At 48.7% G+C, this 16,531-nt stretch overlaps 1 protein-coding gene across 4 annotated transcripts in view; it reads left to right on the top strand.

The window, feature by feature from the left end:
- Positions 1–16,531, top strand: part of LOC137427403 (galactose-3-O-sulfotransferase 2) — a 99,089-nt gene that overhangs the window by 47,433 nt on the left and 35,125 nt on the right. Inside the window, exon 1 of one of the 4 annotated variants that reach the window (XM_078778239.1) lies at positions 4,545–4,643. The exons of 2 other annotated variants lie outside the window; for them this stretch is intronic. In XM_078778239.1, coding sequence (XP_078634365.1) covers positions 4,567–4,643 — 77 coding nt within the window. In that variant the 5' untranslated portion in view covers positions 4,545–4,566. Of the gene's footprint in view, positions 1–4,544; positions 4,644–16,030; positions 16,109–16,531 lie in introns of those variants that run through there. One more of the 4 variants, XM_068116875.2, reaches the window with a different exon arrangement.

The following is a 16,531-nucleotide window of genomic DNA, read 5'->3' as shown; positions in this document are numbered from 1 at the left end:
CGCCCGACGGCTCCCTTGGAGCAAGAGGGCGGAAGTTGACGAGCAGGTTGAAAAAATGCTCGACGCAGGCGTGATCGAGCCCTCGGGAAGTCCTTGGATGTCACCTGTTGTGCTGGTCAAAAAGAAGGATGGGACCACGCGGTTCTGCGTGGACTATCGCCAGCTAAACAACGTGACACTCAAGGACTCATATCCCCTGCCAAGGATTGATGACACCCTCGATGCCGTTGCGGGCTCAAATTGGTTCTCAACTTTGGACCTCAAGAGTGGGTATTGGCAGGTGGAGATGGATAGGGCAGGGAAGGAGAAAACGGCATTCTCCACAGGTAAGGGACTGTATCAGTTTACTGTGATGCCGTTTGGTTTGTGTAACGCCCCCGCCACCTTTGAAAGATTGATGGAACATGTACTAGGCGGCATGCCATGGCAATCATGCCTGGTGTACCTGGATGACGTCCTAGTACATGCCAAAACGTTCCCCCAGGCAGTAGCTAATTTGGACCAGGTGTTCGGGTGCCTCAGACAGGCAGGGTTGAAGCTGAACCCGAGTAAGTGCACCTTGTTTGCCAAAGAGGTGGCCTATTTAGGCCACGTCATCGGTTGCGAGGGGGTAAAAATGGACCCAGACAAAATTAAAGCGGTAGAGGAGTGGCCCGCACCACGTACCATCAAAGAGGTGCGGGGATTTTTGGGACTCTGCTCCTACTACCGGCGCTTTGTGGCGAAATTTGCGGAGTTGGCCCGTCCCCTCCACCGGCTTACGGAGAAGGGGACGCGATTTAATTGGACACGGGAGTGCCACGAGGCCTTCCAAAAATTGAAGGGGTGTCTAACATCCGCACCCCTTCTAGCTTACCCCACTAGCAACGGGGCATTTACCCTGGACACGGATGCGAGCCAGGAAGGATTGGGCGCAGTTTTGTCTCAGACACAGGAGGGCGTGGAGAGAGTGATTGGTTACTATAGTCGGGCCTTAAGTAGGCCCGAGCGAAATTATTGTGTCACTCGCAAAGAGTTATTGGCTATGCTGGCTGCCATGAACCATTTCCACCCGTACTTGTACGGGCGGAAATTTTTGGTTAGAACTGACCATTCCTCCTTGCAATGGCTCCTTCGGTTCAAGGAACCAGAGGGCCAAATTGCAAGGTGGTTGGAAACGTTGCAGCAGTACGATTTTGATGTGGCCCATAGGGCCGGGAAGGCCCATGGTAATGCGGACGCACTCTCTCGGCGTCCTTGTCTGGGGGAAAACTGCAAATTTTGTGCGAGACACGAGGAGAGGGAACAATTGGGCGATTCAGACCCGACCCTCGTTGTCCGGGCAACCCGGGTGAGAGGGCCAATTTTGCCACTAACCGCAGATGAGGAATTCGGAACTTTGGCATGGAGCACGGCCCAGCAGGAGGATCCTGTCCTGGGGCCAGTGTTCAATTGGGTCAAATTGGGGCAAAGACCTAATGGGGAAGAGGTCACCCCCCTCGGGGCACAGACCAAGGCGTATTGGGCTCAGTGGAAAACCCTGGAATTGAAGGATAACATCTTGTATCGCAAGTGGGTGGAGGTTCCCTCTGATAAAACTTCCTGGCTGGTGGTAGTCCCAAATAAATTTAAGACCGATATATTGCAACAGGTGCATGGTACCCGCCCCGGCGGCCATTTGGGCAGGACAAAGACGACATCGCAGGTACGCCGGAGGTTTTATTGGGTGAATATGGGGCGCGACATACAGGACTGGTGTCGGAGATGCGACGACTGTACTGCCAAAAAGGGACCAGCACGGAGGATGAGGGCCCCCCTTCAATTACACCAGGTGGGGGCCCCCCTAGAGCGGGTGGCCATGGATATCCTAGGCCCACTACCCCGCACCCGCCTAGGTAATAAGTACATCCTCGTTGTGATGGACTACTTCACCAAGTGGCCGGAGGCCTACGCCCTCCCCAACCAAGAAGCAGGGGTGGTAGCGCAGGCCTTCGTGGAAGGATTTGTGTGCCGGCATGGGATTCCACAGGAGTTGCACACCGACCAGGGACGAAATTTTGAGAGCAAATTGCTAAAAGATGTGTGCAGTCTCCTGTCAATTCGGAAAACCAGAACAACGCCTTTAAGACCTCAATCTGACGGGATGGTGGAAAGATTCAACCGAACTTTAATCCAACAACTGGCACTGTTCACCGCCACCCGTCAGGATGACTGGGACGAACATCTCCCTTATTTGCTCATGGCCTACCGAACCAGCCAGCACGGGGCCACCGCATGCAGTCCAGCGTTGCTTATGTATGGGCGGGAGTTACGGGCTCCCGCCGACTTGCTATGCGGTCCCGTGCCAGACACAGTGGTTAACCCGCCGAGGGAGGGGTACGCACGTCACCTAGAGGAAGGCATGGAGCTAGTCCATGCCTTTGCCCGCCGCCAACTCCATCTGGCGGGGGAAAAGATGAAGCGCAGGTACGACCACCGGAGCTAGGGGAGTCAGTACACTCCGGGGATGAAGATTTGGTTCTTCAATGCCCGGAGGAGGAAGGGTAGGTGCCCGAAACTCACCTCTCCCTGGCAAGGCCCGGGGGTCGTCCTGTCGCAAGTCTGTGAAGTGGTAGTAAAGATCAAAATGGGGCCACGAGCCCTCCCTCGGATCGTCCACGCCGACCGGATAAGGCCTTACACCGGCGAGCAGGCGCCCCCGTGGATTGCCTCGGCTTTAGATGCCGAGGCGGGACCCAGTACCTCTGAATAAGGGGGGCTTATTAGTGCCAGAGGACTGGGGGATTGATGAGCGATGGGCCCGGTGGGTAAGGGTGGCATCCCTGCCACCCTTCCCATGGTGGGGGCAAATGCGCTATAGATTATGGGGTTGATGGCAGTGAAAACTAGCCCGGGTGGGTTAGGATATTGATAGGGCCCTAGAAGATGACATTAGGTAACGTTAAGATTAGTTAGTGACAAGGATACCTGTAGTGGGGACGCAGGTAGATTAGTGTGGATTATAATGACGAGGGAGCGCAATAGTTTAAAGGGACGACTGGGAAGCGCAAGTTTCAGAGGGGAGTAGTTAGATGAGATGATGCTGTGTGAGAACTGGACAGGTGTGTGGAGCAGTTTATGAGTAGTGAGTGTTGTGGATCAGCGCGAATGCGCTTGGGGAGAGAAGGGTGCAGGTAGCACCAGGTGTGAGAGCACAGGTGTGCAAGTACAGGTGTGTGGAGAGAGTTGGAGTAAGTGGTACGGAGTGGTGTGCATGGTGCGAAGGTGTGAATGGGGGAAGAGTGGACCCCCATCACGGATACCCGGGGCGGGTAGTGTAAGTATTAGGTAGAGGGTATAGGTAAATTGTGGTTGGATATTGGCATTTGTGGTGCGGTTGCAGAATGGTATTGTGGATGGGTGCATTAGTGTTGTGGAAATGGCTGGGCGTGTAGCCTGTTAGTGTGTGTAGTTGGTTGGGCGCTCCACCACTGTGAGGATGTCGGCCAGGTGAGGCCGCAGGTGGGCTCTGGGAGCCGTTAGTGTCAGTGGGGGCCCGAGGATCCGGAGGACGGACCCGGGTAGCCCAGTGCCAGAGGGCACCAAGGGGTGACAGAGCCAGGAGAGGGCCTGCCCCAGTTAGTTAGGTTAGGGTGAGGAGCAGGTAAGCTCGGGTGGCAACTACAGTGGTGGAGGTGTGCAGGTGGGTAGACCTGCTGGGAGAGCTACACGTCACAGCCCAGAAATTGTGCGAGAGCACCGAGTGTTGAATCGGGGGAGTGAGACCCCAAATTGAGAAGCACCACAGTTTGGTCAATGGGAATTGGTTTTTAGAACCCATAGTGTAAGTTAGCCAATGGATTGGCAGGGAAAGACCCCGGGTAATGTAAAGTTGTTAAAGTCATTTAGGAAATAGTTAGGATTGACGAACCTGTCGCACCATACGCAGCCACTTACCTGAGGTGATGATGATGACTCCACACCTGTATTTTCTTTGTTCTGTGTTGCAGGAAGGGAGAATTGCTGTGTGGATTTGTGAGACGCATCACGACGTGGATGAGACATTGGGGTGATTCCATCTCTCCCTCCTTAGGAGGGACTGATGATGAATTGGTGATGGCAAATTTTGATGTTGAGTTGGAGATGGCAGATTTTGATGAGAGTTGGAAATGGCAAATTTGATTGGTTAGGAGGGAGAGAAGACGAATTTGGTTTATGGGAGGAACGGGGAAGACGGTAGGGACGTTTGTTGATGTGTAAAGTAGATGTTTATGGGTAGTGTTGTGTTTTGTGGATACAGTAAGGGGTAAGGGAGGGGCAATGTAGGTTACCTGGTGGGGGGGGGGGGGGGCGTACGGTAGGAACGTACCTGTCTCACCTGGTTCCCATGTGCCCCCAGTGTGCATCACCTTGTATTGCGTGCACTTTTGCGCCCTTACCACCTTACTCACTTGTCTGCTTCTTTTGTCTCCCACCTCCGAGGATCTGGCTTTGGGGCAGAGAGAGAGGAGAGAGAGGTGCTGGCTCTGCAGTTGTGGGCCTGCACTTTCGCTGCTTGCTGCCTGGATCGATACACCATATGGACCGCAGTTTTGGTGGCCGCCCACAATGGACCGCAGTTCTTTTGCGGGCAAGCACCACCCGTTGATGGACCTCTGGGTCAACGTGGCACCTATGCCATACAGGTGAACCACTTATAGTTGGCCCCCCTGACGGCCACAATTCAGAAATGGACGCGGTTGGCGCCTTTCTTTATTTTTAAAGAAGCAAGAAGGCCAAGTACACCACATGAAGGCAAGACCAGCGCCAGAACATCGGCCGGCTGCGACACCACCGGTGACTATGAACACTTTATTGGTGCACCGGATGGTGCTGACTGTACATGATGGGGTGGTGCTTTTGGTGCTTGGATGGGGTGCTCTGCACATTATTAAAGGCCGTAAGGCCACAGAGCACTCGTGGGTTGGTGTATCGATGCTGGCATGCGTGCTCTCTCTCTATGCATAACATCTGCATGTGTTCCTCCAAAAACAGGTCCTGGATCGTAGTGTAAATATCAGTCTTGTGTAAATAATGCTCCCTACGGCTGTATGTTTAGTTTGAGGATTCTTTCCGCGATTCGGTTATCCTGTGGGTGTGTTTCTGTGAGGAGAAGGGTGCAACGTCGCAGGGGGACATATTTACTCATTTGTGAACATCTGTAAAACTGTCGCACTCAGGGTTGAGTTAATAGTAGAGGGAACTACATCTGAGTGCCACACTAACGCAGGTAAAAATTTATCGGGTCGGGACGCCCCGAGGTAGAGAAGGGTGCAATGTTGCGGATATGGGATTTGGCCTCCATCCATATCCGCTTGTAAATATTCCCCTATTTCCCCAATGCTTCCCAACTATCCCCAATCCCCCATTCCCTCGTCCCATTTTCTGTAAACAACACTCTGTAGCCCCGACCTTCCCCTATTTCCCCCATTAAATGTCGCACCCAGGTTCACCGCATCTCACGTAGACAACTATAGGACATCTTGCTAGTTATTCTTAGTCTATGTCAGTTAAGGACTCGTTTCCATTAATTCTGACTCTTCGTTGCACCAGAATGTGATTGTATGGCACCGTTAGAAAGTTTAGGACCTCCCAATACCTCCCCGCAGCTCTTCCTCGTGGTACAACAACAACTACAACAACAGCGGCGGCGGCGCGGGGAGTGTGCGTCCTCACTCCGGCTTGGTTAGCCGCCATTGAACATGTGCTCCGACGGGGTTACCACGCAGGGGCTCGCTGTCAGCTCCTCGTCAAGGGCGGAGCCCGGTAACCCCTGCACCCAATAGAAGCGGTGGACCGATTCCATCTGGGGCGGAGCTAACGAGCCGAGGGCGTGTCACTCCCCGCTGGACATGCGCAGGAAGAGGGAGGTGACGTGAGATGCGCCCCCAGCACGGAGAGAGAAGACGCCACCTCCAAGCGCTGAATACCTCCCCGCATCTCTGGACCGGACCGCGTTTGATTCTGCCCCTGAGCCAAGGTGCACCTTGAGCTATCGACTGCCTGCCCTTCCTTGCCATCAATCCCCGTGTAAGTCCGTCTTGTCCCATTTGTCTGTGGTCTGTCGGGGATAGATAAGACTGTGTCTAAGTGCCCATCTTTTCTGTGCTTTACCTCTTACCGTGTAATCTACCCGTTTCTGCATCACCAATATTATATCCTCCTCCGGAGGTCTTGAGAACTGTACCCCTTGTGTCGTTGCATTAATCCCAGCCGTTGTGTCCTTTCCTTCATTGATTTAGCGTAGCGCGATTCGGCCAACGTTCGAGTGTAATCGGGTAAACTGTGCGAACACGGCGGCCATTCCGCTCGGTCAAGCAACATCTAAGTCGTGTCCGTAACAATATATATATATATATATATATATATATATATATATATATATATATATATATTGTTACGGTCCGCGGATTAGATGTTATTAGCGCTGAGGAAGCGCCTCTAGCGAATGACTTCCAGCCAGTGTAACGCGAATTCCTGTCACAGGAATTCTGAGATCATATAAGTGTGACGTGGCAGTTCCTGATTGGTTCGTGTTGGGGAACCCCTTCTCGCTGCCGACGTGACGTAAATTCCCGCACGCGCACTGGTGAAGCGCGAGATTCGGCCCAAGGTTCTTATTATTATTATTATTATTATTTTTGTATACAAGATCGAGGCTCGAACCATGATCGAGGCTCGAAATTCCATGCCCGAACCTCAGCGCAATCCAAGAGGATTCACTTGTTTACCGAGCGGAGGCACCGCGGCCGAACAGTTTTTCCCCGATTCACCCAGACGTTGGCCGTATCGCGCCACAGCTATTCAATGTGGGAAAACTCTAAAGCGACCGAATGCAAAGAGGAAGAAGAAGACGTACAGAAGAGTAACGGGGTTTATTATTTACACACACACAAGCAAAAAAAAGAGCAGTCACGGTTATTTACAGGGGACATGAAAAAGCAGGTGCCACAGTGCAAATTACTAGCTTATACAGACTTAATTGACTACCCAGGACAGAACGAACAGAACAAACTCACGTACACGAATGGGGAACTTGCAGGCAGGAATGGCTGGAAAGGAGAGGAAGGTCCGGAGCTGGCAGCATGATCGGCGCGTTCGGCAGCCGCCGTCCCTTCGCGGCCCTGCTCAAAACCGCCATCCAGGCCCCAAACGGCTGTCAAGTGTTGCTGCTGGGGACGCTGCCGCTGGCGAGCAAGGTGACGAATAGCAGGCTTTTGCGCTTCCCTGGATGATCTCTGCTTTTGGACCTCACAACTCAGCTCTTGTCATAGCTCATCTCTTCTCAGCTCATCTCTCATCTCAGCTCATCTCTCTTCTCAGCTCATCTCTCATCTCTTTTGGGGAACGTCCCTCGGCGGGTTATATAGGCCCCGCCCCTCAACCTTCGCGAACCTCCTTGATGTTTCTCTCCACACCCTCTCCAAGTCCAACCCCTTGTTTGTGGTTGGTTGAGTGGGGCTGACTCACTCCTCCCCTCCATGACGAGGTGGGGACCCGCCTTTCTTCCCCAACCCTGCCTCGTGGTCAATGGCGGCAATTGTTGGTTGGCAATGCGAATGGCATTCGACGAAAGGGGAAATGGAGGTTTTTGGGAATGGGAATGAAGGGAATCTATCTCTTTCACTTGGTGCAATGGAGTGTCATGTTAATGGAAGACAAGGCCTTACCCTAAAACACATAATAAAGATATAAGCTACTGAACAAGGGTTTTATCGTGTCCTTCAATGTGGTGTTTCATGGAATTAACTACCGGGACGCCCTTTTTACCTTTACACAACTCTGGAGGCAGGAGGGGCCATAATCAACAATGTTACACAGCAATTTCCAATACAATACACACAATCAAAAACATACAATCCTCATATCCGCAACAATATATATATACGTATATGTAGATGTATATGTATATGTATATGTATATACGTATATGTATATATTAGAGTCACGTGAAAAAGTAAGTTCACCACATGTAAAGTCTTGACTTTTCCAACATATTTCAACATACAGCTATTTGATCTTCATTTCAACAATATTGATAGATAAAGGTGATATACAGACTTGGCATTTAATATGGAATTTTTCTTTTTTCTTGACTTGGGTTTACTTTCTTAACTCAGTATATCAATCTAGTGAGTTTCTGTTACACTTTGGTGATTTATTTGTTAAAAGAACCATGTCACTGATTGTCTGTCGCAGCAAGAAGTCAACAACAGGATTATATCACAGGTGGCGTGGCAAAATGTACGGACAGGTGCATTTGATCATTGGCTTCACAGTCGGGTATACAAGGGTTGTTGCGTTCTGTATTAGTGGAAAACAACTGCTGCACGTCTCCAAAAGTTATTGCCGCTTCCTCTCGAGATGGTCCGTCAACTCGACAATGCTGTTTGTCATGGAGTGGTGGCTTTACGAAATTACGGCATGAAACAGCGTGCTATTGCTCGGCAGCATGGCATCACTCAAGGTCAGGTGTCAAAGATCCTGAAACGAAATGCTCAGAGGGGTGTCCCTACTCCAATACCGAGGCCAGGACGTCCCCGCAGAACCACAAGGAGGGATGATCGCCAGCTGCACCACTTAGTCCGCAATGGCCATACCAAGTCAGCTAATCGGCTTAGGGCTGAGTGGCAGCAACTGACAAATGTGCCTGTATCCAGAAGGCTAGTCAACCAACGACTGGTTCAAGCAGGCTATCGTGCCAGGCATCCCCTGAGAAAGCCACGCCTAACCAGACAACACCGCCAGCGCCGATTGCAGTGGGCCAGAGAGCACCCTCAATGGCAGCCAGGACACTAGAATCACGTGATCTTCAGTGACGAGTCTAGATTTCTGGTCTATCGTCAAGATGGTCACGTCCGAGTGTGCAGACAAGTGCATGAAGCCTACGACAAAGATTTTATGGTGCCAAGAGTCCAAGCTGGAGGTGGTGGGGTGACCGTTTGGGCTGCTTTTCATGCACTGGGCAAAACTGACCTGGTTGTTCTGAATGGAAACCTGAACCAGTTCAAGCACAGGGCCATTCTGGAAGAAACATTGCTTCCATTTGCTCATGCAGCCTTTCGAGGAAACTTTGTCTTCCAAGATGACAATGCACGGCCTCATCGTGCTCGCATGATCAAACACTTTCTTGCTGACCATGGTGTCGAGCATATGGAGTGGCCTGCCATGTCCCCGGATATGAATCCGATAGAGAACTTGTGGGCAGAATTAACGCGTCAAATCGACCACTTGGACCAGCAGCCGACCTCTGTGCGTGAATTGCAGCAGGCTATTGTCACTGCATGGCAAGCGATTCCTGTCCAAACCTTGGCAAATCTCGTGAACAGCATGCCTCAACGTGTACGTGCTCTCCTGAATGCTCGTGGGGTTACACGAAGTACTGAACTGTAATTTTACTGTCCGTAATCCCAGTCGTAATTACACTTTAGTTTTTGTTATAAAAATTTTTTGGCTAATGTGCAAAATTTAGAGATACTTCTGGAAAACGTAGAGAAGTTTAACACAGTACTGTCCATGAATTGAGTTCGATATCAGTTTACATCACTTTCAAGGATCAATTTATTTGTTTCGAAATGTCAAATGTGGTTTTTGTTTCTTTTAAAGGTCACATTAACAAAATCTAGAATAATTTCAACATAATTCCAATGAACTTTTGGTTCCAAGACATCTTGAAAAGTAAGTTCACCCCCACAAAAAAAATATTCCATATTAAATGCCAAGTCTGTAATATAACAAATATCATGAAACATTTACATTTTGTAGTCCATTGTATAATTTAAATAAAAATTAATGCAAATTTTGCATGTGGAAAAAGTAAGTACAACCCTACATTTATCACTACTTCAAATACCTAAAATTAGAATCAGGTGCACCAGCTCAGGTGCAAATGATTAGAACATCGTTGGAGAGGATCTTGGAGGAACCTGTCTTATTTAAACCTCAGACATTTAGTTTGGTTTGCTCTTTGTTGTTGAAGTGTGCGGCGTCACCATGCCTAGATCAAAAGAGCTTTCTGAGGCCTTCAGAAAGAAGGCTATAGATGCCTACGAGTCTGGGAAGGGATTTAAAAGATCTCCAAACAATTTGAAATCAATTATTCGACTGTCCGGAAGATCATCTACAAGTGGAGAAGATTCCAAACAACAGCCAACTTGTTCAGGCCAGGCCGCCCCAGCAAGTTCAACCCGAGAGCAGACCGCAAGATGCTGAAAGAAGTCTCAAAGAACCCCAGAATGTCATCACGGGACCTGCAGGTAGCTCTTGCCACTGTTGATGTCAAAGTGCACGAGTCTACCATTAGAAAGAGGCTGCACAAATTTGATCTACATGGGAGGTGTGCCAGGAGGAAACCTTTGCTGTCCAGAAAGAACATCAGGGCAAGACTAAAGTTTGCCAATGAACACCGAGGCAAAGACCAGCACTTCTGGAACAATGTGCTCTGGACATATGAGTCAAAGGTAGAGCTATTTGGCCACAGTACCAGAAGACATGTTTGGTGAAAACCAAAGACAGCATTTGAACACAAGAACCTGATACCAACTGTAAAGCATGGTGGTGGAAATATTATGGTTTGGGGCAACTTTGCTGCATCAGGGCCTGGGCAGCTCACCATCATAGAATCGACTATGAATTCTTCGTTGTACCAGAGGGTGCTTGAGGATAATGTGAAGCCATCTGTCGGAAAGTTGAAGCTCAACCGAAGGTGGACCTCGCAACATGACAATGACCCTAAACATATCAGTAAATCCACCAAGGAATGGCTGAAAAGAAAGAAATGGAGGGTTTTGGAATGGCCAAGTCAAATCCCGGATCTAAATCCCATCGAGATGTTGTGGGGGGATTTGAAACGAGCTGTGCATGCAGGAAACCCCTCAAACATCGCATAGCTGAAAGAATTCTGCATGGAGGAGTGGGCAAAAATTTCTCCCAGTCGATGTCAGAGACTGGTAGACAGTTATAAGAAACGCCTACTTGATGTTGTTTCTGCCAAAGGGGGCAATACCACCTATTAGAGCCAAGGGTGTACTTACTTTTTCCACATGCGAAATTTGCATTTATGTTTATTTAAATTATACAATGGACTACAAAATGTAAATGTTTCATGATATTTGTTATATTATATCACCTTTATCTATCAATATTGTTGAAATGAAGATCAAATAGCTGTATGTTGAAATATGTTGAAAAAGTCAAAACTTTACATGGGGTGTACTTACTTTTTCATGTGACTGTATGTATATGTATGTATGTATGTATATGTATGTATGTATGTATGTATGTATGTATGTATGTATCCCAGAATCCCAAGCCAGGACCCTAACCATTAAGCCAACACCAGGCATAGATGAGGCATTGAATTGACGTGTCATTGCAAATGTGTCCATTGATATCATTTTGCTTCGTAGGGTGAATTTGATGAAATCACCCAGCCATACTGTGATTGCTTCCGGAAGAGCATGCAGCACGTGGTCACATTGTATGATATGATTTTTGTCGAAGCCCTCATCATGTTGCCAGTGAAGCCACTGTGAATGGTGATGCAAATGCCGTTATGGTCATTTAAAATGCCTATTTAGTAACTGACGCAGCGCACTACTCCTCACAATCCTGTCAATTCCCGACGTTTGTCAGCTAGCTCCTCACATTAATCGACGACAGCTTTTCAGCCAAAGTTTAATCATCTCAGAGAGATTGGATCCAAAAACGATGTAGGGGAAGGTGGGGCAAAATGGCACACTTAAGCTTTCTTTGAAATTTTATCCAAAATGATGCAGTATATCTGAAATCAGACAGTGTCTTTACAATCATTATTCCATTATAAATACACAAATTACTTGGTATTAGAATCAAATCAACCATTCACTGGTGAGAACCAAAGACCAAAAATGTGCTAAGTGGGCCATTTTGTACACCACGTTGGGCAAAATGGCCCCCACATATGGGGCAATATGGTCCACCCGTGGGGCAATATGGTCACCCCATTGAAAAACATAATAATTACCCTCAGAGTCACCAATCAAAACACTTTGAACCTGAAATAATATTTATTGTGAAAAATTACAGACTACAAGGTGAGATTATGCACATAATTAGGCACAAAAGTCACAGATGAAATTCACATCTTCTTCATCCACACCTGCACAACCATCATGGGCCCAAAGACGACAGACTGTGCACTTTATCCATCCTTCTCCTATCACACTATAACTTTCCCGGCAGAATAAGCACATTGTTCCATCATCATCCTCAGACTCGCTAGATTCTTCTGGTGCCGTAAATATAGCCCGTTTACCCTTCACTATCTTCTTTTTTGGCTTTTCTGCAACTTTCTTTTGCTTCTGAAGTTTTTTTTCAGCTCTCTGCTTTGCCTTCTCTGCCTTCTGTGCTTCCTGTCTTTTCTTTTCTTCAGCTGCATCAGCAAGTCGTTTCTTGTATGGGCTTGATGTTAAATGCTCTGACATTGACCTTTTTGATTGACGTGTTGTAGGCCTACCCTTAGCAGGAGTAGCCTTAGGTGGGGGACTGATTTGAAAGGGTGAAATGAACTCCCTACTGGTGCTTGCAACAGCAGGTCTTGGAACAGCAGCATGTCTTTGAGTGTTACCAATGGGTCTCACAGCATTTTCGGGGCCTCTCACAGCATTAGCATCAGGTGCAGGAGCACCAACAGGTCTCACAGCATTTTCAGGGCCTCTCACAGCATTAACGTTAGGTGCAGGACCACCAACAGGTCTCACAGCATTTTCAGGGCCTCTTGCAGCAGATGTCGCTTCAGGCTGACGGATGGAAAGGTCTTGATGTCGTGAAAAAAAGCCTCGCAACCAATCTTTTCCAGCGATTGCATTCTTGAAAGGATGCTGGAGGTGATTCTGTTCTGCCATCTGGTACGCCAATCGACGGACCTCCACTGTGGTCATCCCAAACATCATCTGCTCCATACTCAATATATACTGCACTAGTGCTGTTTCCATTTCTGTGGAGAAGACCATCTTGTAACGACCAAGAGTTTTTGATGAGCCCTTAGCACTAGCAGTCTTGTTCCCACCCTTGTGGCGTCGTTTAAGTGTGGTTTTGGGGACTCCAAATTCTTTCGCAGCCTTTTTATACCCCATGTCACCATTCTCTATTGCTTGAAGGGCTGCCTCCATTGCCTCCACAGTCCAAGACTGCCTGGTTGATTTCCGTACATAATTGCGGGGCATCTTCACCTGCAAATACACAAATGTGTGTATAAATACTCATGCATTGTTCCAACTAGGCAATTGTACACGGGTGCCCTCTCAGATTTATTATAATCACCCTGCCCCTTTGTGAGAGTAAGGTCCAATGTTTCTATCTTACTTCCACAGAAAATCAAAATTCAAACAGTGACCATTTTGATGACCCATAATCCCTTATTCCTAACCCTCATTACCCGACTTGGTGAGAACAGCACTAACTAAAGCAGACAACAATCATGAAGCACCCTGCCCAATAGATGAACTTATATTTCAGTGCATAAAATGACATGGTATAAGTAGATATGTATAAGTTACATGCATGCATGCAGCCAGCCAGCCAGCCAGCATGCAAGCATGCATACATACAGACATACATACATACATACATATAGGGTAGGCCTACATGTATACATAGGCCTACATATTTGTAACAAAAATAAGAAACATGTATGGGGTAAAATGGCCCACTAAAGGGTAAAATGGTACCCCACGGGCCATTTTACCCCAGGGAAATGGACCGTTTTGCCCCATGAACGACCTCCATGAAAACCTGACATCATTGGAAACCACATGTACTGGGCAGAATGTTTCAAAGGTCAATTTTAGTGACTGACTTATACTCTAAAAGCATGCAGTAACACTAGGAAATATGAGTCACTCTGTCACCACAAACACAATTTTCTCACATACCTACCGATAGATCCTAGTAGGTGTCAAAATGTTGGATGGTTCAGCTCGAGTTCAAGACTGGATAGGGATGGCCACCATGTTGTTACTTTCTGCTAATCCACAAAGGAATGTTTTAACATGAACAGCCACAAGATGGCAGCAGCTGCTGGTGGAATATACCAAGGGGTCCATATAACCCAAGGGGTCCATTTTGTACCACTTTCCCCTACAGTATGGCGTGTTGTTTCAAAAAGTTGTGGACAGGACTTGGAATATTGGCTGTCTCTCAAAAGTCTCACAAATGTAACGTTTTTGCTTCATGAGATCCGTCTTACTCTGGTCGGTAGACACACTCACTGAAAACAAGACAATCAGGTCTTCTTGCTCCTTTGAAGAAGGGGTGGCGTGGGCATGTGCCATCTTGCCGTGGTTATTTAATTACTTGTTTGTGATGTTCGTTTGAAACTCGTGACAACCTTTATGTGACAAGGATGCTAATATCAGGAAAATCCAAAAATGTGGCAAACAAGTGAGCAACTCCAACGCTGTGTGAGCATTCGACTGCTCACAACTGGATTCAACTGCGACATGCAGATCGACAGCGACAGTGCAGAATAAGCGGCTCAACGTTGAAGTTGGAAGTACCATCCCAAAAGCGAGACAGGCTCACCACGTTATAAATCCGAAGAGTCCAATTCCAGAGAGAGAGAGAGAGAGAGAGAGAGAGAGAGAGACAGAGAGACAGAGATGGACAGACAGAGACGGACAGACAGAGACGGACAGACAGAGACGGACAGACAGAGACGGACAGACAGAGACGGACGGACAGAGACGGACGGACAGAGACGGACGGACAGACAGACGGACGGACGGACGGACAGAGACGGACGGACAGAGACAGACGGACAGACATGGACAGACAGAGAGACGGACAAAGAGACGGACAGACAGAGACAGACAGAGAGAGAGACAGACAGAGACGGACAGAGAGAGAGACAGAGAGACAGACAGAGAGGGACAGAGAGAGAGACAGAGATGGACAGACAGAGACGGACAGACAGACAGAGAGACAGATGGACAGACAGAGATGGACAGACAGAGACAGACAGACAGAGATGGACAGACAGAGAGACGGACAGAGAGACGGACAGACAGAGATGGATGGACAGAGAGACGGACAGAGAGACAGACAGAGAGGGACAGAGAGAGACGGACAGACAGAGACGGACAAACAGAGATGGACGGACAGACAGAGAGAGACAGAGATGGACAGACAGAGACAGACAGACAGAGAGGCGGACAGAGAGATGGACAGAGAGACTGACAGACAGAGATGGACAGAGAGAGAGACAGACAGAGACAGAGAGGCAGACAGAGAGAGACAGAGAGAGACAGGCATCGGTAAATGTGGAAAGAGGTGTGTTTGGGGAGGATTGATGAGGGTAGAAAATATTGTTGCGGTTTTGTGTTTTTATAATAAAGGTTAATTTCCCCTCCTAGCTTAGTTACACTACAACACGTAGCCTCGTTTAAGCTCAGTTATTTCTTAGTAAATGTAAGCGTAGACCTTTCCTGTGTTTAGTTTTGCGTTGAGTAGGACAATGAGAGTTAGGTCCTTTACGATGCCTCGATGCTTTGGGTTTTGGTGCGAAATACCACGAGGCCGGCCTGAACAAATCGATCAAGGCCAAAGGAAGGCGGAGGAGGAGCCGACGGTAAGGCGAGCCGCCAATCAGGGCTCGAGGGGAGTGCCTTACCACTGCGGCAAAAGGAGGGGTTTGGAACATTCGAGTTGGGCCAGGGCGGGACCATATAACTCTGTGCCCAGAGCCCCCACCAGAGTTATGAGATGAGAAGGGATGCACTGTGTTCAGTCCTCCGTTGAGTTATAAGGCAGATGAGTTATCACTCGGGGCCGAATACGTGAGTTCTCAGTTGGTACGAACGTTGGTATATGAACTTTGCCCTGCTCCCCGCGCTCCGCACAGTTGTATTAATCGCGCTGTGAATGACAGCTACGCCGGGCCACAGATGCGCGTATTTTCCCGCCTGCCTGCCTTTGCTGAGATACGCGCCGCGAGGATTTTCCCGCCTGCCTGCCTGCCTTCGCCGGGATACGTGCGGTGACCGTCAGAGGTCCACGCCGGGTGAGCTGTTCCTGGAGGACCAAAGCCGGCGCGTTCGGCGCGTGAACATTCATCCTTCATCTCCCTGTGTGTGTAAGTGGGCCCATTGTCTGGGAAAATAAGTAAGACTGTTTAAGACTGCCCTGTGTCTCTTCTTCTTCTACCATTGTACATTGTGTAAATAATAATAAAATCTGTTCTTCCTCTGATTCGACCGTTTCGTCCCTTCCATCATTGACTTAGCATGGTACGAATTAGATCGCTCTGATCGGGTTCCAATAGCAAGGTAACAGCACGGACCACGTGGTACGCCATCCGCTCGGGTGTACTCAATTACGCGTGGTTCGTGCGAGACTCGATCCCCGCTTCCGCGGCGGCGTGGGTACTTCGGTACATGCGAAAATTGTCCCGAGACCCTTTTCCATGTCTGCCCGGAGGTGGCGACTCAGTCTCGCAGTTCGAAGACCCAAGGAGAAAAAGGGGCTTAATCTCCCCTCTGTAAGGGAACGGGCTTCG

Source organism: Myxine glutinosa, chromosome 5 (genome assembly GCF_964187855.1).
Source record: "Myxine glutinosa chromosome 5, kmMyxGlut1.1, whole genome shotgun sequence".
NCBI classification, from domain to species: domain Eukaryota; kingdom Metazoa; phylum Chordata; class Myxini; order Myxiniformes; family Myxinidae; genus Myxine; species Myxine glutinosa.
The sequence above is the reverse complement of the archived record's forward strand: the minus strand, read 5'-3'. Positions and strand labels throughout refer to the sequence as shown.